Here is a 22,332-nt window from a genome sequence, read left to right as displayed (position 1 = left end):
AAAAGACAGACTAAACGCTCAGCCTTAAAATATTCCCTCAGAAACAGAAGTGTGTTCTAAGCATTGAACTTAATAAGGTTATAATTTTTTTTTAATGTTTATTTATTTTGAGAGAGCGTGACCGGGGGAGGGACAGAGAGGGAGCGGGAGACTCCTAGGCAGGCTCTGCGCTGGTAGAGCACAGCCCGATGCTGGGCTCCAACCCACGCACTGTGAGATCATGACCTGAGCCGAAATCAAGACTCAGACGCTTAACCAACAGAGCCACCCAGGTGCCCTAAGATCATAAACTTAAGTGACAATTCAACGTGATATGAGACAATAAAATGAGATGAAACGGGAAATATGGAGCTAAGGGAACAAGATGAGAACGAAACAATCTTCGTCCAAAACAAATAAAGACATTTGAAACAGTAAGGAATTTAATAGCCTGAAAATTGAGTGACTGACATAGGGAAAAGCGTTAGATAGTTCTAGAGAAAGCGAAAGGCAAGAAAACCCCAAAAAGGTGGAAGCAATTTAAATCCTTGTAAAGATGGTGCAGCATAAAGATAATTAGTGTCCATAAAGGAGCCCATCCCAAAGAAAACATTGGCCAGAAGATAGATCTACTTGAAGATGCAAAAAAAAAAAAGTTTTCTGGAAGAAACAAAACGCGTCTCCTCATGGAGAAGGACACTGTGTTCTAGGGGGAAAGACTTAAAGTTTGTGTAGTAACAAACTCTGAGCTGACTGGCAGTTAACAGATTTCAGAAGTAAAAGAATTTTGCAGATAGACAAACAGAAAAAAAGCAAGTCATGGCTAGGAGGGGAGGCCATCAGCCAGGCTGGCTCCAGGTTCCTGCCACAAAGCAAAAGAGATTGCAACATTTTGAAAGAAAGAATTGATGCATTAGCACCAAGTAAGTGTTAAAATTCAGAGAGACCAAGAGTCAACAACTATGCAAATAGAATGTAAATGTTAGACACTGACAAAAGGGAGCTGAATCCTCTAAAATTGAAGCCTGCAGTTCAGAATATCTATTTAAAATACGGTTGTCCAAATTCTTAACTTCAGAAGAATTTTTAGGAAAGTGGTGTCTCCATAAAGAAATACAGATTTAAGGGCGGTTTTTCCTTTATTTTCACTCAGCTTCATTTTAAGTACAAAGTTAAATTTTACCCTTTCTGTTTAAAACATACATAGGATGGCTTATAGAATCCCTTTAAAACTTAATGTGGTATTTCCGGGTGTTTCTGCTCGTGGGTTGAATTTTTGCTTTTTTTTTTTTTTTGAAGTGTAAGACATTTAATTTTTTTTTTTTTTTTTTTTACAAATAACTGTCTAAACATAAAAGCTTATTCCAAAAACCACGTAAAACATAACAAAATAAGCCTATCTACCCAACTAAGCCACTGGTTCCATAGGTTCTGGAAGGGGCTTGGCATGGGTGGGTGTGTGTGTGTGTGTGTGTGTGTGTGTGTGTATACACATACATACAGTCTTCTTTAAAGTTTATTTTTGAAAGAGAGGGAGAGCAGAGGAGGGGTAGAGAGAGAGAATCCCAAGCAGGGATTCTGACATGGGGATCCACCCAGAACCATGAGATCATGACCTGAGCTGAAATGGAATCAGAGGCTTAACCGACTAAGCCACCCAGGCGCCCCGCTCTGTGTCTTTATATGTATTTTGACAGCCTGGTGGCTCTGACCTTTCCTACAACCCACTCCAAGCCTTTTGGAAGTGACTGGGGAAACTACTCATCCTAGATGATGATTCGTGTTTTTCATGGTGTCCATTAGCCCAGTAGGCACAACATATGACATTCAGTTTATTGCGTTTATCTTGAAAAGGGAAAAACAGTGGGAAGCATTCTGTAAATGAGTAGATCGAAACATAAAAAAGATTTGCTCAACATCATTTTGTATCAACAAACCTGATACTTGTTTTTCTGTTTTTCTTAGCTCAAGCATTTTAGTCACGAGGGACCCTCCCCTTTTTTAAATTTTTGCTCTTCTGATTATGGTGGATAAACGTATCATTAGAGTGTTAGTCCTGTGTTTTTTTCATTAACTTAATCTATCACAGCACATAAACCGATCATCACAAGAGGACTAGGGTATTTTTTTTTATTTTATGTAAATTTTTTATCTCCAGTGGTTATTATGGCATAGGCATTTGGTCTGATACGAATTTCAAATACGTCCGTTGCAACAGCTATTTGAAAATAACCAGGAATTTGAGTATTTGACTTTTCTGCAAATAAATAAGAGGAGCTTGAATGAGTTTTTGTCTCTGTGCCCAAGAATCCAACAAATGGAAACAAATGAAATTATGGCAGGTATTTACTGCTCACAGACATCGTAGTTGACAGAGGTTGTGGGGGGCTGAGGCCAGTTAAACACGGATTTCCTTCCAACACAGCCAGAAATGAAGGTAGCTTCCTGTCTTGTCTCCCACAGTTAGCTCTACCTACCTGTCCACCTGCCTTCCATCTACCTGTCACTAATGACAAAGAAACCTAGCCATTGGATGTTTTGTTCCGTTAAAATGGGGATTTTTTTTTTTTTAAACTAAGGGCCACTACAACATTATGACTTTTTAAATTGTGTTGGTGGAGAACCACAAATAAGGGAGATGTTTTTACTTTCATAGTTTTTGTTCACTGATACAATTACTGCAATAGTAGTTCTTTATGATTCTACCAACCTTAATATCTCATAAGCACCTGAGATATGTTTGCTCCAAAAATTATTGTATACTAGCCTTTTTTTTTTCCTCACAAAAATGGCACTATTGCCTATTTTGGAATCCTCTTACTTTAAAACTTGCTGAGAAGTTTTCTCGAGAAGGTACTAAATGTGGGGCGCCTGGGTGGCTCAGTCTGTTGAGCCATCCAACTCTTGATTTCAGCTCAGATCATGATCCCAGCGTTGTAGAATCGAGCCCTGCATTGGGCTCCGTGCTAAGCGTGGAGCCTGCTTGGGATTCTTTCCCTCTCCCTCCTCCCTCCCTTGCTCACTCTGCCTCTCCGTCTAATAAAAAATAAATAAAAATAAAAGATACTAAATTGCGACAAGACCGTCAAATACCCCGCATTAAAAGGTTGAGTTTTCTTCCTTGTGCAGCAGGTATCTCAGACTGTTGGATAGACTGAGTCCTCAGCTGTCACTGTGAAGAGGGAGAATAATGTAGTTTTGAAAGGTCAGGTTCTAGGACGCTGGTGAGCTGGTGGTCCAGGGAGGAACAAAGCATTCTGGAAATGGACACGAAGGTCTCTGCACGATCGTTCCAATAGCTTTTGATTGCCACCATTCTTACAAATGCCAAGATATCAAAATACAGTTTTATCCACAGTGGGCTTTCCTTAAACTACCTTCTTTAGTTGTCATAACGCCCTCGTGATTGTAATCCTCATTTAAAAAAAACATATACGCGTGGTTGGCATGTCTACCATCTTACCAATTGACTTTTTAACTTTTTTTTTTTTTTAACAGAAATCTTAGAGGCTGGTATTAAAGCAACTTCAGAATCACTTAAAGGTGTGAAACGAAAAAAGATTGTAGCTGAGAACCACCTGAAAAAAATACCAAAATCCCCCCTGAGGAGTCCCCTTCAGGCAAAACATAAACAAAATACAGACGAGCCTGCTTTTGCTGTTCTTCAGAGCGCGCCGGAGTCTCACAAGAAGCAGAATCCTAGCCCCGTGAAAAATGGGAAGCAGTTTGCCAAACACAATGGAGAAACACCTGGGGTAGTCGCTGAGGCCTCCAAATCTGAAGATTCTGTGTCCCCAAAGAAGCCCGTGTTTCTGCAGCACCCATCTGAACTGCGCCGATGGGGATCGGCAGGCTCTGACCCCAGCAGGTCGGGCTTCCCGGATGCAAAATGTGACTCTCGATCTTTGTCGAGTAAAACCAGGACTGACCGCAGTGAATGTATCTCCTCCACTCGTAGTCCCGCTTCCTCTTACACAAACACCGCATTTGATGTCTTACTGAAGGCAATGGAGCCAGAGCTGAGCACCTTGTCGCAAAAGGGCTCATCTTGTGCAGTTAAGGTAGAAAAACTGAGACCAAATAAAACTGTACAGCCCCCTTCTCAGTTAAACAGCAGCTCACCGGACGCCCCAACTCAGACTTCCCAAGAATCTGTTTCTGAATCGCAGCCTTCTCCTTGTCCCTCGTACACAGTGCACGTGTCTGCAACTCAGAAGAGTGAGCCAGCCACAGTTCAGTCAGTGTCTCACCCGTGTAACCAACACGAACACTTCGTTTCTCAGCCTCACCAACAAAATCAGCCGCTTCCAGCACGTTCAGGTTTCCCAAGGTCCCTGGTGAATCTGCAAAATCAAGAGAATGCCAAACTTGAACAGGTTTATCATATGGCAGCGACGTCATCTGTGGGTCTGACTCCGCCTTCCAGTAGAACTCAGGTTACTCCGCAAAACCAGCAAATGGATTCTGCTTCACCGATGTCTGTGAGTCCAGCCCATTCGACACCATCAGCCCCCACGCCAATTTATAATTCAGCTCCTGTCGCCTCTGTCGTTAACCACAGCGTGGAGCAAATGTGCAATCTTCTTCTGAAAGATCAGAAGCCAAAAAAACAAGGAAAATACATTTGTGAGTATTGCAATAGAGCTTGTGCAAAGCCTAGCGTGCTTTTGAAGCACATCCGCTCCCATACTGGAGAGCGACCCTATCCCTGTGTGACCTGTGGATTTTCATTTAAGACTAAAAGCAATCTGTACAAGCACAAAAAATCCCATGCACATACTATCAAACTGGGTCTTGTCTTGCAACCAGATGCTGGTGGTTTGTTCTTGTCACAGGAGTCCCCCAAAGCACTTAGCATCCAATCGGACGTAGAAGACAGTGGGGAGAGCGATGAGGAGGGGGCTGCTGAGGAAAGACAGAACGACCCGGTCTCCATGGACCCGCAGCCTGTGCAGATAGTGAAAGTGATGTCCCATTCTGAAGCGTTCCCAAAATCAGGTTCCATTCCAAGCAATCCAGACCATGTGGTAGGTGACTTTCCGCTACAGGACAAATCTTCAGAATCACAGGCTGTGTCAGAGTTACCAAAAGTCGTGGTCCACCCTGTCGGTGTGTCCCCTTTAAGAGTCGACAGCCCAAAGCTCCCGGATTCCAAACCTGAACTGTCGAGTGCACAGACACCGAAGGACCTTCAGGGAACCAATGTCCTGTCCCACTCAGCCCGGACATCCCCCCTCGAGACTGATGAGAAGTCTCGTCAGAAAGGGGACGGGAGTCAGCCAGAAGGGAAACAGGAACCTCACGTGGGGACAGGACATGCCCAGCTGCAAAGGCAGCAGGCTACCGATTGCTCCCAAGAGCAGCAAGGGAAACTTCTGAGTCCTCGGAGTTTAGGAAGTACGGATTCTGGGTACTTTTCGCGTTCGGAAAGTGCCGACCAGACTGTGAGTCCGCCGACTCCCTTTGCCAAAACGTTGCCCACCACGGACCAAGACTTAAGTAAGAATAATGGGCCCTCTGCAGCTCGGATCAGTACACCAGCACCTTCTGCTCTGTCAACAAGTGAAAAAGCATTGCTCCTACCGGGTCAGATGCGCCCACCCTTGGCGACGAAAACACTTGAGGAGCGGATATCAAAGCTAATCTCAGACAACGAAGCCTTGGTTGACGATAAACAGCTGGATAGCGTAAAGCCACGGAGAACCTCTCTCTCGAGGCGAGGAAGTATCGACTCTCCCAAGTCATACATATTTAAAGATTCTTTCCAGTTCGATTTGAAACCAATGGGACGGAGAACAAGCTCCAGCTCGGATATACCAAAGTCCCCTTTCACCCCTACCGAGAAATCGAAGCAAGTCTTCCTTCTGTCTGTACCTTCCCTTGACTGCTTGCCCATTACGAGAAGTAACTCCATGCCTACCACAGGTTATTCAGCAGTACCTGCGAGCGTCATCCCGCCCCCTCACCCCCTGAGAGGAAGTCAGTCATTTGATGACAAAATTGGCGCTTTCTACGATGACGTCTTTGTGTCAGGCCCTAACACTGCCATGCCCCAGAGTGCACATCCGCGGACCCTTGTCAGACAGTCAGCAGTAGAAGACTCTTCAGCAAATGAAAACCACCTTCTCGGTGCTGGACAGTCCCTGGACGAGAGCTATCCAGGATGCGGTGCGGCCAGTGACACTGGGCCGGCCAGGGGCAAGTCCTTGGCCCCAGGCTCACATTTGGAGAAAAAGAAGTCCCATCAAGGGCGAGGGACAATGTTTGAGTGTGAAACCTGCAGAAACAGGTATAGAAAACTGGAGAATTTTGAAAACCATAAGAAATTTTACTGTTCAGAGTTACATGGACCAAAAACAAAGGTGGCCGTGAGGGAACCTGAACACAGCCCCGTGCCTGCTGGTAGTACACAGCCTCAGATTCTGCACTACCGAGTTGCGGGCCCTGCAGGGGTGTGGGAGCAGACACCTCAGATCAGAAAACGGAGGAAGATGAAGAGTGTTGGAGATGACGATGAACTTCAGCAAAATGAAAGGGGGGCGTCCCCGAAAAGCTCCGAAGGCCTCCAGTTCCAGAATTCTCTGGGCCCTGCTTCCACTTTGTCTAAGCATAACGTTGCAATAACAAGTGACCAGCACAGAAAGATACAGCTGCAGGCTTCCCAAATCCAGCTGGCGGCCAGAGGTCCCGACCAGACCATGGATCCCAAGCTGTCTACCATCATGGAGCAACACATAAGTTCAGCTGCCCAGGACAAGACGGAGCCGAAGAGGCACGGAACTGGAATCTCCGTCATTCAGCATACAAACTCGCTGAGCAGACCCAATTCATTCGACAAGCTTGAGTCTTTTGAAAGAGGTTCCCCAGTCTCCTTCCAGGAGCTGAACAGGACAGTGAAGCCCGGGTCTCTGAAAGTGATGGGAATTTCCCCAGAAGAAGGGCGCCCTCCCCAGAACACGTCTCACCCTCACCAGCCTGCGCTGTCATCAGATGCTCTGAGGGCAGAACTTCAGGACGGTCCCAGGAAGAGTCCAAGTGAACGACATGTGTTGGGACAGCCCTCCCGACTCGTTCGGCAGCACAACATCCAAGTCCCAGAAATTCTGGTCACCGAAGAGCCAGATCGGGACCTCGAAGCCCAAGGCTATGATCAGGAAAAGTCAGAGAAGTTCAGTTGGCCTCAGCGTAGTGAAACCTTGTCAAAGTTGCCAACCGAGAAGCTGCCACCCAAAAAGAAGAGGCTCCGTCTTGCCGAGATGGAGCACTCGTCCACAGAATCGAGTTTCGACTCCACTCTGTCCAGGAGCCTAAGTAGGGAGAGTAGTTTATCTCACACTTCGAGTTTCTCAGCTTCATTGGACGTTGAGGAGGTTTCTAAAACGGAGGCTTCCCCCAAAATGGATTTTCTAAACAGAGCAGAGTTTCTCATGATTCCAGCTGGCTCGAATACACTGAACGTTCCTGGAACTCACCGAGAAATGAGGCGCACCGCTTCAGAACACATTAGCTGCGTGCAAACGTCGATGGAGGTCTCCGATTTCAGAAGTAAATCGTTTGACTGTGGAAGCATAACTCCACCCCAGACAACACCACCTGTTGAATCGCAGCCCCTGACGTCCCCTTCGGGCATGGGGGTCACCGGGCACGTGCCTCTCTTAGAAAGAAGGAGGGGCCCGCTGATGCGGCAGATATCTTTAAACCTAGCCCCAGATAGTCGTGTGTCTCCCGGGAACCCACCATCTTTCCAAACAATCGCTCTTGCGAGCGTGAACACAGCACCGTTTCCGGGCCCTCAGCTCACGAATGCGTCTTTAGCCGAGTTTCCTGCAAACGCTCTGCGCTCCCAGACTCAAGTTAAGGATCAGCGAACAGAAACCTCCAGTTCCAGCTCTACTAACATCTTCCCCGTTCAACAGCTTTTCGGTATCAATGTGTTAAGTCCAGTCCACACCCCCCACAGCCACCCAAACACACAGACGTCTCTGCAAGTGTCTATGCAGAGTGTTCAGCCGGATGCAAATTCCAGTTTATGTGTAGCTTCTAAAAGTAAAGGTTGCTTTGCTCCCAAGTACCAACTTCGTTGTCAGGTTTTCACTTCAAGCCAGTCTTGCGCTTCCAATCCTGTGCTTTCTTTGCCAAAGCAAGTTCTCTCGGATCCAGTTGGGGCTGCTGACCATCGCGGGACTTCGTTAGCATTACCAACCAAATTGATAGATGCCATGTCCGGTTCATGTGTTCCACCACCACTGAAGCTAGGTGGGCAGGCGCAGAACGTGCCGACGTCGTTTGCATTGCCCGTCCATCTGCAGAGTAACGTTCCAGCGTACTGTTTTGCCACAGTCACTCCTCTGCCACAAATCCTGGTGACCCAAGACCTGTCCAACCAGCCAATTTGCCAGGCTAATTGTAGCATGGTGCCAATCAGCGAGGAACAAAATTCCGTGCCAAAATTGCAGACAGAACACCAGAATGCTTTGTCAAACCCAGAGGCAGAACCTGTCTGTGAAAATGTTTTTTCAGAGATGGGTCAGACTCTCCCTCCATCAGAACCTTTGCCCGTAACCCAGAAAACGTCTGTTGGTAGGCTTTCCCCCCAGCAAGAATCTTCAGCTTCAAGTAAAAGGATGCTTTCCCCAGCAAACAGTTTAGACATTGCCATGGAAAAACACCAAAAGCGTGCTAAAGATGAAAATGGGGCTATTTGTACAACAGAGATCAGACCCTTTGAACCAGGGAGTTCAAGACCTAGTGAAGTTAATAAACAGAAGAAACCTATTTTAGTGAGGCAGGTTTGTACTACGGAGCCTCTTGATGGTGTGCTGTCGGAACAGGATGTTTTTTCTCAACCTGAAATTAGTAGCGAGGCTGTTAGTTTGACAGATGTCCTACCAGCTGATGATTTGTCATCCGAACACTCTAAGTCTGTAGTTACAGAACCTATAGTCGAACTACAGGAGTTTGAAAACATCAAGTCCTCCACGTCGCTCACTCTTACAGTGAGAAATTCACCTGTCCCTGCAGAAGACATTCACCTTTCTCCTTTGGAACGTGTAGACGGTAACCAAGAAAGGAAGTCTCCAGGGGTTAGAACTCAACGTGACAAAGAGAGCATCCAAGACCAAAGTCAAGCCACACTTTTAGTGTCTGATGCGGGAGGTGCACAGCAGCTGCCTTTCCCCAGCCTGAAGACCTCAACCAACTTTACATGGTGTTACCTATTAAAGCAGAAGGCATTGCATTTGCCTCAGAATGACCAGAAAACTTCAGCCTATACTGATTGGACAGTTAGTGCCAGTAATCCAAACCCACTTGGTTTGCCTACAAAAGTTGCCCTTTCTCTCCTTAATTCAAAACAGAAGACTGGAAAATCACTATATTGTCAAGCAATAACTACCCATTCCAAATCAGATTTATTGGTCTATTCAAGCAAGTGGAAAAGCAACTTAAGCAAGGTACTTGACATATCATTTATCTTCACAAATAGTTTGTGCGATGTCTTGATGCCTTTAAATGTTTTAATTGGAAAGTGTATCTTAATTTTGAATGACAAAGTGTGCTGTGTAAGTATAAAGTCACCCAGACGAAAGGATGAGAAGTTTACCCCGCGAGTTAGACTGATAAGGGTTACATGGAATCCTTCGGTGATTCTGTCTTGAGATATTTTGGAAATAACTTGCCCTGAGCTGAATGTTGAAGTCCTTACGTAATGGTACATACAGATCATCACGGTTTAACTTTCATCTTTCTCTTGTATTAAGTGAAAAGAGATTATGTTTGTGTTTTGTCCCTGCTGGTGCGGGGGAATAGAGGTGTGAGTAATCAAAGACTGTTACATTTCATTTCGAAATATAAGCAGAGACATTCATACTTGTCTTTGTACACCTGACTAGCCTCCCCTGGCCATGCTAGTCCCAACTCCCACCCGGTGTTAGAATCATCTTAGTGCTAGAGAGAAGACTCACAGAATAGCTGACTTATACACTTGATATAATTAAGTTGGATTTGGTCAAGATGTATAGAATAGGGTCATAAAACTGTAATTTGGAATTATTTGTGTAATCAGTCTTACTAGAGTTGTTGGCTTTATAAAATGGGAAAAATCATTTAAGTGAGAATAAATAAATAGGTAAGGGGATCATGGTGGACTCCTGACATTAAGAATTATAGATTAAGTCCGTGACCTCTACAGGTTCATGAGCATACAGTATAGGTTCATAGACATGATATGTGTGTCTATATATATATATATACATATATATGTATATATATAACGTGTATATATAGAACGTGTCTGTATATATACATATATACATACATATATATATAGACACACATACATATACGTACATACACACATATATACATACATATACATATATATATATATATATATATATATATATATAGACACACAATCACACACACACACACACACACACACACACACACACACACTTACCAAGAAGGAAGTCTCTAAATTTGCCGGTAGGTTAAAGAGGTATGGATACAGGGACGAAATTCCCAAAGTGGTGATATTTTAGCTGAGTCTTAAAAAAAAAAATGTAGGGATTTTTGTTTCAGGTAAAAGGGTGAGAAATTTTAATAGTCTGCTGACATGACATGGACATGATAAAGAACTTAGTTCATTTTAAAGAATCCTGAGGAGTCTGCCATGGGTGGCTAGAAGGTGTAAGTTTGAAACACTGACATGCTTCCAAGTTGGAAATATAGATAAAAACCAAAAAAAATATGCACACTGGTGGAGAGCCATTGATACGTTTTCAACAAAGGAGGGTGCAGGCAACCATTCAGAATTTAATTTTTAAATGACCCGGCTTTACTCCAGACCTACTAAAATCAGAATCTTGGAAGATGAGACCTGATCATGAGAATTTAGACAGAGCTTCTGGAATATTCCCAAAGCGCCTCTGGAAAAGTGGTTCTCCTTCAGTATCAAGTGCCTTGGTAGAAATGCCTCTGGAAATGTGTACTTAGATTTGGAGCTAGGCGAGGACTCCTGGTGGAAGGTGTCAGGATTCCTTGGTGCATGGGGGTAGTTAATGAGCTTGCTCAGAGCGGGAGGAGGGACAGAAGATCTCAGAATGGGTTCGGGATTCACCACTACTTAAAGGGTTGAATGGATGAAGTCCATACGGGAAACTGAGAGAGGTTGTTCATCAAGGAAAGAAGAGGACCAGGAGAAAGCGGTATCACATAGATCAAGGAGGAAATTTCATGGAAAGATACTCAGACAGAGAGGTCAAATAAAGGTCACATAAAGATGGAGACTAACGTGGTTCCTGGACCGAGCGGTCCCAATATCGCTGGAGTGTTGGGGACATGAGCAGGTGGCTGTGGAGGCCTGGGTACTGGGTTGACTCACAACCCAGATGTTAATGTACTTATAATGGAGAATGGAAAAGAAAGGTGCTGAAATGGAAGGGTCTCTAAGAGAAGCAAGGTGTCAACAACATAAACTGCACAGGTGGCCAAGCACATAAAGACTAAGGAAGGGATAAGGATTTGGGCATTTGGCTCGTTGGTAATTGGTGAACAGAAGCCAGATTCGATGGTAGGAAAGTGAGGCACAGAGAAATGGGAATTTGGTGTTGAAAAGAAGGTAAAAAGCAGGATTAGCGTTAACGGTATAAAGTCAAGGAGTAGTGTGCGTGTGCATTCCAGATTGTGGGGACACCTGGTGTGTTTGCTAGGACAAGAGGAGACCGATGCCTTCCTGTCTGCTAGGGTCAGTGTCATTACCTCCTCGCACTGCCTTCCTGAGCTCCCCAGGGTGCACCTTCTGAGGCTGCGCGGGCCCTCTGACCATGGCGCACACTCTCTCATTTGCTAGAATCAGGTCATCTCAGTGCAGAGCCATCTGCTTGGGGATGTGGTTTTTAAGGTTTTGTGACAAAGAGGCCCCTTGATCAGAAAAGTTGTGCCTCACTTTGGATTTGGCCACAGGACTGGAGTTTGAGCCTTTGCTGTTAAGCTTGACCTTGGACAAGTGACTTCACCCTGAGAGTGTCCTTCCACACTGGGTCCTGTGCTGCTGGCACCGCAGGATATGTGAGAATGGTAGGGACTGAGGAGGGGGACGCTTGTGAAATCCTCAGGTGGTGTCACGGTAGTGTTTCCAGAGGAGAAGCACCCAACACTCGCCATGTTGATGTGTGTTACTGTTTTCCAGACATTTAATTATTATCAGTCCACACCCTGACTTGTGACCTGCCTGTATGTCACAGTTATCGGTATTCAGGAACTTTTGAGAAGATACAGCAGGGAAACATAATTATGGTTTAAAATGATAGGAGAAGGGGAGAATGTTGGCAAACGGACTTTTGCTTGAACCGAAGTGCAGTTACAGTCCACCGACGTCGCAGGGAATTGGTCACGTTCTTAGGAGTATGAGACATTATTATACCAAACGGGGTAACTGGCACTTTCCCATCTTGGAAGAATAAAGCTCGTTTCAGAAATACAGTGTAGTGTGAATGATTGGTCAGGAGACTGTGGTGGGATCTTAAAACAACATAGAATTTATCAGTTCGCAGTGGTGCAGACAGATAGGTTAAAGATAGGGGAGGGGAGAGAGCAAATGACCTTTAAACATGTTATTTCCTTGAAATGCATTCCATTAAGTTAACTACGCGTACGGTACTCTGCCATGTTTTAATTTCCAAGTGAAACGTTAGCATGTTTGTGTTTTCAGTTTTATTAAATTAGTTTCTCTTTTTTTTTTTCCTTTCAGAGAGCATTAGGTAATCAAAAGTCCACAGTAGTTGAATTCAGCAATAAAGATGCCTCTGAAATTAACAGTGAGCAAGATAAAGAAAATTCCTTAATCAAAAGTGAACCAAGAAGAATTAAAATATTTGATGGAGGGCAAGTACAAATTTTACTTTCTAAATGTACATTTAAACTTACTTTTTAAATGTACATTTGCTTTCATGTGAATGAAGACTTAACCAGTGCCAATTTTATATAAATGTTACAAGGTTTCTCAGCTTATTAACAGAATCTTCATGGCAAAATATATGTTAGATGTCATGTTAAATAAATCCATTTTGATCAAGAAAATATTTAGGAAACATCATAGGTCCTAGGAGGCAGCTAAGAACTATTTTCAGAGTAAACTCTGGGTTTCACGTTGATTTACAATAAGGAGCTCCGTGGGAAATCTGCTCGAAGAGAGACAAATTCACTGCCTATTGGATGTCGCTGTGTTTTCAGTTATGAGAAAAACACGTTGTAAAAGCTGATTGTAGCTCTAGTGAAGCCAAGAGAAGTTTCAGTACTTTTAGAGTTGCTGTAATTGAATTTAATAATAAAGAAAACTTTGGAGCCAGTGGCTGAGAAAGAGGGAGTTCTGTCCTAAAATTAAACCTGGTATCGAGTAAGGTGGTTTGATCAGAATTGGCTATTTGCATATTAAATGTTGATGCGAAAAGCTGGAATATTGTTACTTACATGTGCATAAAATTTGTATTGATTGAGTGTAAAAATGGTGACTTCTTGTATTTTGTAAGCTGAATTCTAATCATCAATATTTTCTCGAAGACCTAGTATCCAATCTCCCTATTTTTTTTCTTTAAATTAGATATAAATCAAATGAAGAGTATGTATATGTCCGAGGCAGGGGAAGAGGAAAGTACATTTGTGAAGAATGTGGAATACGTTGTAAGAAACCTAGTATGTTAAAGAAACACATACGGACCCATACAGATGTCCGCCCCTACCACTGCACTTACTGTAACTTCTCCTTTAAGACGAAAGGTATGAAATGGCATTGTTCGGTGGTCCTTTTGATATGCATTGAGTTAGTAGAGCCAAGATCCACCTTGACACTCTGTGACCAAGGATGCAGTAACTTGAATAGACTGATAGAAATAACATCTTGTCAACACGGTAGCCTTGTCTCTTTATATGTCTCTAGACCTCTCAGGGAAAGGAAGAAAAAGTTTTTTTTTTTTTTTTAATTATATACTTTCACCATATAGATAATAAATATAACATTTTAAAAGGAGCAACTACCCTTTTTTATTTCCCTCCCCAGATTAGAGTTGCATAACATGATGACTAATACATTTCAAAAATACTTTGGAGCTGAAGAAGAAAAAAATTTTCATGATGATAAGGAAACTCCTTTCTGTGCTACAGGATTGAAGTGAAAGTTTAAATAATAACTATAGTAAACTTACAATGACTGCATTCGTGTCTTATTATCTAATTTTAGGCATGAAAGGCCATTTTTTTTCCATGATGCTTTTTGTTTTTTACCCAAATTCTATTGAATTTCAGCTTCAGAAAACTTCTGTTGTCCTATTTAATGTGCACAGAACTCAGAACTAGTCATTAAAATTATATTTAGTACTCTTTCTGTATGCTTTATATGTTTTTATTTAAATTGCAAGTCTTTATTATAGTTAAGGTAATTTTACCCTCTCCAGATTCCCTGCTACATATAACGAGAACACTACTTAAAAAATAATGCCCACTTTCTCCATTAGGCTCCTTGCTCACGAATCATTACATAAAAATTTGTTACTTGAGACTTCAGTTTCCTCCCTACCTTTTAAAAATAAGAACCTCTCTAAAAGAAAACAATGTCATCCTAAAATTCTCTGTCTGAAAGTGTGATATCTGTAAAAAATATTTAATTGACGATTTTTTTACAGAAACTTTATTTTTATTCCCTTTGAGTGAACACTCACTTTTGTCTGATTATATTGGCTGCCTTCAGGGTTTTTGTTTTAGAGATTGATCAACTCATCAGCAAAATTTACTACGTTATTTGGCTAGAATTTTTTGGCGTTTAAGGAGAGTTATGATACATAGCAACTAAACATTCACATTAGCTCTCCTTAGATGCCGGGAGTACCCGAAGCAAGAATAATAGAAATAACAACAACAGAATTGTTCTTCAGCTAGTCTTGAATATTTCTGAATAGCTTTGGGACATCATGAGTAGTTGAGAGGTTCACTGTCTGTAGTCCTCTGGTTGTGATGTGGATTCACCTTCTGGAAATGGAGGGTGGGTTTCAGGATGCTTTTCCTGGTCTTGTGTGCAGGCTTTGATAGGAGAAGGTACCATGATTTCTTAACCCAGTTTATTGCCCTTTCACTGGTTTTGATCCTGTGATTACGCAACATCTGCGAATTTCCAGTACACAGCCAGGAGACCAGAAATGGGCCAATATAACTCATAAAAGATTAGCAAGTACAGAATGATGTTGCTAAATAAAAGAGGATCAAGGTATAATGTGAAATGTGTATTTCTCAATAGAAAGAAGAGAAGGAACCAGGATACTTAAATGATATTCATAAAATGAGGGCAAGAAAGGGAGGGAAACTTAGGTGTGGAAAACCAAATGAACCTTCTTGGCCAAGAAAAATACTCTGAATCACCAAGTAAGTAATCTTAGTGAAATAACTCCAAACAGCGTCACGTAAAGGTTTAGATAAATGTTTCCCAAGAGGCGGACAGAGCATAATGACCCCTGAAGAGTGAGCATTAGATCTTTGCAGTTTTCACGTCTTCCAACTTCTCGGATATGCTGCCGATCTGAATTTACGTTAGATGTTTTGTCTTGTCAGAAAATCCATTGCAATTTTGCGATAAATGCGTATTTGAGGAAAGCGACCCTAGCTAAGGAGACCGGTGAAGAAAATATTAGAAATTCAGTATTTCCCTCTTCTCAGGGTGATAGTTCTTTATTTTATGGGTCAGCTTCCTCGTAGAAGTCTGCCTTTTGTGAATATCTGTAAAACAGATTCCATAGGATCTTTTAAATGCAGCTGAATACTAGTCGACTCGTTTTTAGGTTAGGCTGCAGATGTTGTCCTCCTGGATTTACTCTGTCGTCCTAGCCAGCGCAACTCTACTCCCCACTGGATGTGTCTGGATAGGAACAGAAAAACAGTGATGTAATGGCATGCCACATAAATATGGGTACCGAGAAAGAGCACGCTGCGGCCAGCTAAACAGTCTGCAGTGCTAGAAATTGATGCTTCTGATGCCTCGTGCCTATAAATCTCTACTTTGTCATTTGTCCCCTTAATTTATCTGATGAGTACACTTCCAAAAGAATTGTAATTGATTTGTTTTCACTGTTCTGCTTTAAAGGTCAGTCAGCAGAAAAGACACAGTGAGCTTGCACCCCTGCAGGATTTACTACCATTTATGTCACAGAAAGCTAGACTCTCTGTGTAGCTGTAGGAGCCCAGAAACAAAACCTCACATGCTTTCCAGAGGATTTAGACTAATGTTTCTTAAGTCTGTTGAAAAATGTACTTATTATGTTGATGCACAGAGTTTATGGCATTGCTAAGGGATATATGCATCTATTTTGCATGTTAAAATGCAAATTGTCGTGTTTATTTTAACTTATTTAAGAAGTAGGTTAGTAGTAAGTAATAGCTCGAATTATGAGAAGATATGCTTATTAAAAGCTTATAGTCCCAAATTTGTCTGGTTACAATTATCCATTAACGTCTCTAAGAAGCAAATAACCTTCCGTGACTGTTCATGTAGGGAACGAAAGCACTTTCGGTAAAGTAATTTGGTTTGTAATAGTGTTATTGTATTAGGAAGTGCTTTGGCTTGTAAATGGAAATTTAAGCCATATTGAGATGGCCAAAGCGTCTTTTTTTACAAGTTTTTAATATGAACATTTTGAAGCTTACGGGAAAGTAGAGATTTGTATCATGAACACCAGTCTACCAACCAGTCCACCTTTTACTAATTGTTAACATTTTGCCATATTTACCTCATGTGTCGTTTGTTTGTTTGTTTGTTTTAAGTGTATTTCAAGTAACTATCAGACATGGCCAAGCCATTTAAGCCGGATGTCATCTCCGGAATTACAGAAGTCAGGGTTTGCTGGGTCTTAGATATCATCTAGTCCAGGTAACCCTGTCACCCTTGAGCCCTTTAAGCACTAAGCTCTGAGGTGCTGCACGCTGTGAAGTGCAAGAAGTGGCTTGAACAGTGTGACCAGTTCCAAGTACTTAGGGAAGTTTTAGTGGTACTGAGGCTCTATAAATACAGCAGTTTCACAGGCCCTTCAGCTACTGCAAGCCCAAAGTTAAGACCAAGGATTCAGACATCTTTACCTCCAGGCTTATTCTCAAATACTAATTCGCCCCTGCTCACCAAGCTAAGTATCTGGATTTTGTTTTCTCAAAAGAGAGGACCTTCCCTTGTTGGCGATGTTTTGTGTGTGTGGCGTTCTGCACTCAGACTGCTTGGCATCCTTAGAATCTGAGCTCTTCCCATGCATTCGTGATCACTTGGGATGGACGTTCCCAGTGGGTCCCAGTTAACCTGATAATACTTAGCTACATTAACCGCCAAAGGAAACACGTCTTTAGAGGTACTGTTATGAGACGTCTAGTCAATATGGTGAAGTGAAATTAACACAGGAAATTCTCTCCTGTTCCAAATAACAGAAATGCTGTTTATGATATAACAAATGTAGTGTTTAATAGATAGTCAAGCTTGAAATTTAAAAAAGGCAAATTCCCAGGTAACAGAAATAAAAAAGAAACTCCATGCTAGTATAGTGAATAGACACTTAAAATAATAATAATAATAATAATAATAATAATAATAATAATAAAAAATAAAATTTAAAATACAAGAATTCATGGGCACAGCAAAGCCAGGTATATGCCCACAGCTCAAGGATTTTAATGTTAATACTGGAATAGAGTCCGAGGCCTCTGAAATAAGCCTGGCCCTCCTGTCCAGTGACTTTGGACCATGTGGGAAAAACATTTCTGCTGAAGAGCAAAATCCCATACCTATGCCATGCAAAAAGAAAGAAAGAACTGGTCTAGAATCAGAGGTCTGAAACCTTCAGCCCCGAGTAGAAGCAGTTGGAAAACTGACCCACAGAGATGTTTCTGCAACTCAGGGTATGTAAGGCTCCGTGGAAAACAGTCTTGCTAAAGATAAGCTTAGGATAAAAACTAAAAGGCATGCAGGGAAACAAAGTACCATGAGGGAGATCCGGCAGGCACAGTGGTGGAGAATTTGGACGCCAGGAACTACACATCTTAGTGCGATCCAAAAGGGACTTTAAATCGAGGATGTTTAAAATGTTTAAAAAAAAAAAAAATAAGGACGACAGAATAGAGACCAAAGGCAAAAGTAGACATTATCCAAGTAGAAGAGGCAGAATTGAAAAGAGAAGTTGTTAGTAGTAAATAACGAGGTTATTACAACATACAGATACCAGTATTTTCTTTTGTCCAAATTTGAGTCTTGGAACTGTATAACCACAGTCTGTGCTTTCATTTGAAGTAGGAATGGAATTTGCCAGTGTTGACAAATGCAGCAGCAAAATACTACTGCGTAAGCTTAGTAAACATTCTTTTCCCTTAAGGAAATCTGACAAAACACATGAAGTCCAAGACACATAGCAAGAAATGTGTGGATTTAGGCGTCTCAGTAGGTTTAATAGATGAACAAGATACAGAAGAATCAGGTAAGGCTTTATTCCATATTTTTCATAAATGCTATTTACGATGTACTATTCTTTTTTTTTTTTTTTTTGCGTCCATGTTCTTCTTTCCATTCCCACTGATACTGCTTAGTTCTTATTTTCGTTACTGTTTATTTACACTGTACAACAGACTCCTGCTCAGTTTCCCCATCATTAATTTGTCTTCCTTCCCGTCCATCCATTCCCACGGATGTTAAATTAATCTTCGTGAAGCCTGCATCTGGTCGTACTACTCTGTTGCAAGTCTTCCATTGGTTTCCATTTGCCGACTGAATAAATGATGAGCTCGCATCCCCCGAATCCTTTATGATCTGGTGTCCGCCTGCCTTATCACCCTTCTTTCTCCTTTCTGTCTTTCACCTACCCTAATGCTTAAATTTCCTGCTTACGTGACATTGATCTGGCTCTCTGCCTGTACAGCCCTCCCTCAAAACCCCGCCCTCAGTCCCCACGCAGAACGTGGCTCCCAGTGCGCATCGGACAACATCGTACTTTCCTTCAAGGTCTCCCTCAGATCCACCGCCGCCATGAAGCCGTCTCTGATTTTCCCTTCCCACACTGTGGGAAACCATTTTTCTCTTCTCTCAGCTCCTGTAGTATTTCCGAGTTTGCTCTCTGAAAGCATTGAATCTCTTTCTGCCTCATTTTTGGATTATTTACATGCCGACCTTTCCTCCTCACGGAGATTCTTAAGCAGGTCATGAGCAGAACTGACGACAGAGTGATCCTAGCTGCACCCGCAGCCCTTAATGCAGGGCCTTGCATGTAGCAGCCGCTCTGGGAATGTTTGTGCAGTAAAACACTTGGGTGCTTCCCCAAAATGTTTGTCATTTTGAAAACGCTGGCTGGGGGTTTTCATAACGGTGTTAACAAATCTAAGTGTTTATCTCTGACCAATTTTGAGGGAAAATAAACCCATTCTTCTGTTCTAATTAGAAAGTAGAATTCTTCTTTCGTGAGACTTTTTACATAGGTCAAGAATTTATCAAAGAGATAAGTTTTCTTTAAAAAAGAAACTTTCTGTTTTTGAAAAGTGCCCTAAATTAGACATTTACCTGCTTGCCATGTCTTAGTTAACATGCATTAGTTTGATACGTAGAATATTTCCAAAGAGTAAATGGTGAGCACACCATGGTAAATATAGGTAAAAAGTCAAACGCTTTTAATTCCACCTAACAACCGGTAGCACACTAAATGAATGAGCCTGAACTTATTTCTAAATATGCAGAGGAAGTGACTCACGTCTTAAGTGGTACAGCTGATATGATTCGGTATTTTAAGCACATGGAGAGGATTGCCTTTAACTCCTTTTGGGGAATAAACTGATGCATTCTTGATAGAAGAAAAAAGATAATCGTAACAAATTTAGGACAATAAGGAGTTTTTTAAGTGTTTTAGACACCCTTGTTGCTTTGATGCATGTTAGGGGTGGCCAGATCAGGATTTAAAAGTGCCTATCACATTAATGTACATGTCACTTTTCTTAGGAACTTATTTGTTAAAAGCCGATTGTTGAATTGCCAGAAATTGAATTCTACGTCCGTGTCTTGAAACAAAGACACTGACACAGTTGATAGAATTAATTATAATTCACTTCTAATATAGACAGTTGGTTTGTTTTCTGCTGTTAGTAATCATGCAGTGAGTGAACTACCATCATGAAGGGAATAAATTTTTTTATTTGCTTTATTATCGATTTGCTTTGCTATTATTTGCTGTATTGCTATTCTACCGAGGCATTCAGAAGTAGAAAACTGGGAAGAATGAATAAGAGTTTCAGCAAGTTTATTATTACCCACTGACTAGGAAAGGTATGAGGCAGAAATGGGAAATACTACTGTCTGAAAAACACGGACACACAGGAAGTATTATCACAATATATGCTCATTTACAGGTTTTACTTCTTGAGGAAGATCTCTCTGTCTTATAAAAAGTAAGTGAAAGAGCCTCTACAGTTAAAGGAAGGGAGTGTTTATATTCTGAATTTGCATAGGACAGTCAAGTGTGGTTTCCATGAATTATCATGTATTGTTTAGACTGGCTGACAGACCGACTTACACATCTATTCATTCATTTTTCTATTCCGCAGCTTGTTCCAAAAGCACATGAGGCAGGGTTCGGGTTATAACTCAAACTTGATATTCTAATTGCATATTCAGAGGAGACCCTCTGCTAAAGCTAGGTATTTTACTTGTTTTTCTCTTGGCTACGTTTTTTTAATTACTGTGATGATGGGTAGTATATTTTGTTTTTTCACCGTTTTTATTGAATAGTAGATTCAATATTGGCACATAGGTGGATTTTGCCAAGCGTCGTGCCATTCTGGAGACCTAACGGTTCCTAATGAATATGCCAACAAATCTCTTCTTCCTTCGCTTTATTATGGGCTTGGAATGTAGGTGTAAATGTAGTACAAATTTGTTGTTTGAAACCAGTGGTCTTGCTTTCCTTTCACTCTATTGTGCTTTCAAAAAACAATATTTTGATTTTTTCTAAATACAAAAAGATTACAAAGAGTTTTGTTACCTGTATTCATGTATTCACGCCAGAGTTGATTATTATCTTTTCTCTTATCTGCTTCAAGTCTTTTTCATAAATTCAGTGTGTTTTTGGAAAACAAAAACAGCGAAACAAGTCATTACACATCAGGTCACCTTTCCCGGTCACTCTCCCTCCCAGAGGCGGACGCCAACTGAGCTGAGGGGTTCTCTTTTCAGTTCGTGTGACATACATTTATTTCCACATCTGTGAATAGTATGTGGTTGGTTGGCTCGTGTTTTAAATTTGCATGAACGGTATCTATCACCTTGTATGTCGATGCCAAGAAAATGAATTTTGCTTGATAACTTTGAATGGGTTTCTGGAGCCATTTCTTTTTGTGCACAGCCTTAACCATACTTACGTTGCAGGAATTTACATTTCGGCCGATTAGATGAGTGATAGTCTGCCATCTTTGTTTGTGTTTTCTTCATTACTCTCCTAAGGTGGTTGTGTCTTATTATTCTTTGGAAAGAAGTTCCGCTCTATTAAATCAATGATAGTTAGCCAGGGGATCTTGCTTAACAGTTCCTCAGGTGTCTGTGCTTTTAAGGGAGAAAGCCCAGAAGCCTGCAGTGGGGTGCTGCCTGTCTGCAGGCTGTCCTGTTTTCTGATCGCACACAGCCCCAGAATGCACCAGCTGGCTCTTCTCTTTCCATTTCCTTGGCTGCCCCTCCTCACCTCCCCGGCCTCACCTCCCCACCCTGGGGCTGGGCTGGCTAATCTCTTTTCTTTTCTGTCTATACCCACTCACCGGGTTAATCTCATTCCGTTTTCTGACCGTAAATACCATCTATCTGCTGCCCATTCCAGCACTCACTCCAAACTGGCACATCCATCTGGCTGCCGGCCACCCCCACTCGCGAATCGGATGGGCATCTCAAGTCGGACGAGCCCCAGACTTCCGATTTCCCCCCTTACCTCCAAGAAGCACGCCTCCCCTCTCGTCTTCTCCCATCCTCCAGCTACTAAACCAAAAGTCTTGAAGTCATCCTTGAGACCCTCCGTCTCCAATTTACCCCTAGAACCTTTGGCTTTTTTTTTTCTTTTTTCAAAAGGTGTTCAGGATCCCATTACCTCTACCGCCCAACCCTGGTCACAGCTACCACCGCCTCTATGAAATCGCTTGGAGGAGACCCTGACTGGTCTCTGTGTCCAACTCCAGCCTCTCTACGGACTCTTTCAACACGGCTGCCAAAGTGTTTTGTTTTCATCACGTCACCATTTTGCTTAAAACCCGCTAAAGTTTTCCCGTCTCATTCAGAGCTCTGCTCTGCTGTGTGCTTCAGGGCTCTCCAGCCCACTC

At 42.2% G+C, this 22,332-nt stretch overlaps 1 protein-coding gene across 3 annotated transcripts in view; it reads left to right on the top strand.

The window, feature by feature from the left end:
• Positions 1-22,332, top strand: part of HIVEP1 (HIVEP zinc finger 1) — a 56,316-nt gene that overhangs the window by 13,012 nt on the left and 20,972 nt on the right. For 2 of the 3 annotated variants that reach the window (XM_040460608.1, XM_040460607.1), the window contains exons 2-5: positions 3,478-9,431; positions 12,731-12,864; positions 13,580-13,755; positions 18,369-18,470. In XM_040460608.1, coding sequence (XP_040316542.1) covers positions 3,478-9,431; positions 12,731-12,864; positions 13,580-13,755; positions 18,369-18,470 — 6,366 coding nt within the window. The remainder of the gene's footprint in view (positions 1-3,477; positions 9,432-12,730; positions 12,865-13,579; positions 13,756-18,368; positions 18,471-22,332) is intronic. The other variant, XM_040460609.1, reaches the window with a different exon arrangement.

This window comes from Herpailurus yagouaroundi, unplaced genomic scaffold, assembly GCF_014898765.1.
Source record: "Herpailurus yagouaroundi ecotype Mexico unplaced genomic scaffold, PumYag 250, whole genome shotgun sequence".
NCBI classification, from domain to species: Eukaryota; Metazoa; Chordata; class Mammalia; order Carnivora; family Felidae; genus Herpailurus; species Herpailurus yagouaroundi.
The sequence above is the reverse complement of the archived record's forward strand: the minus strand, read 5'-3'. Positions and strand labels throughout refer to the sequence as shown.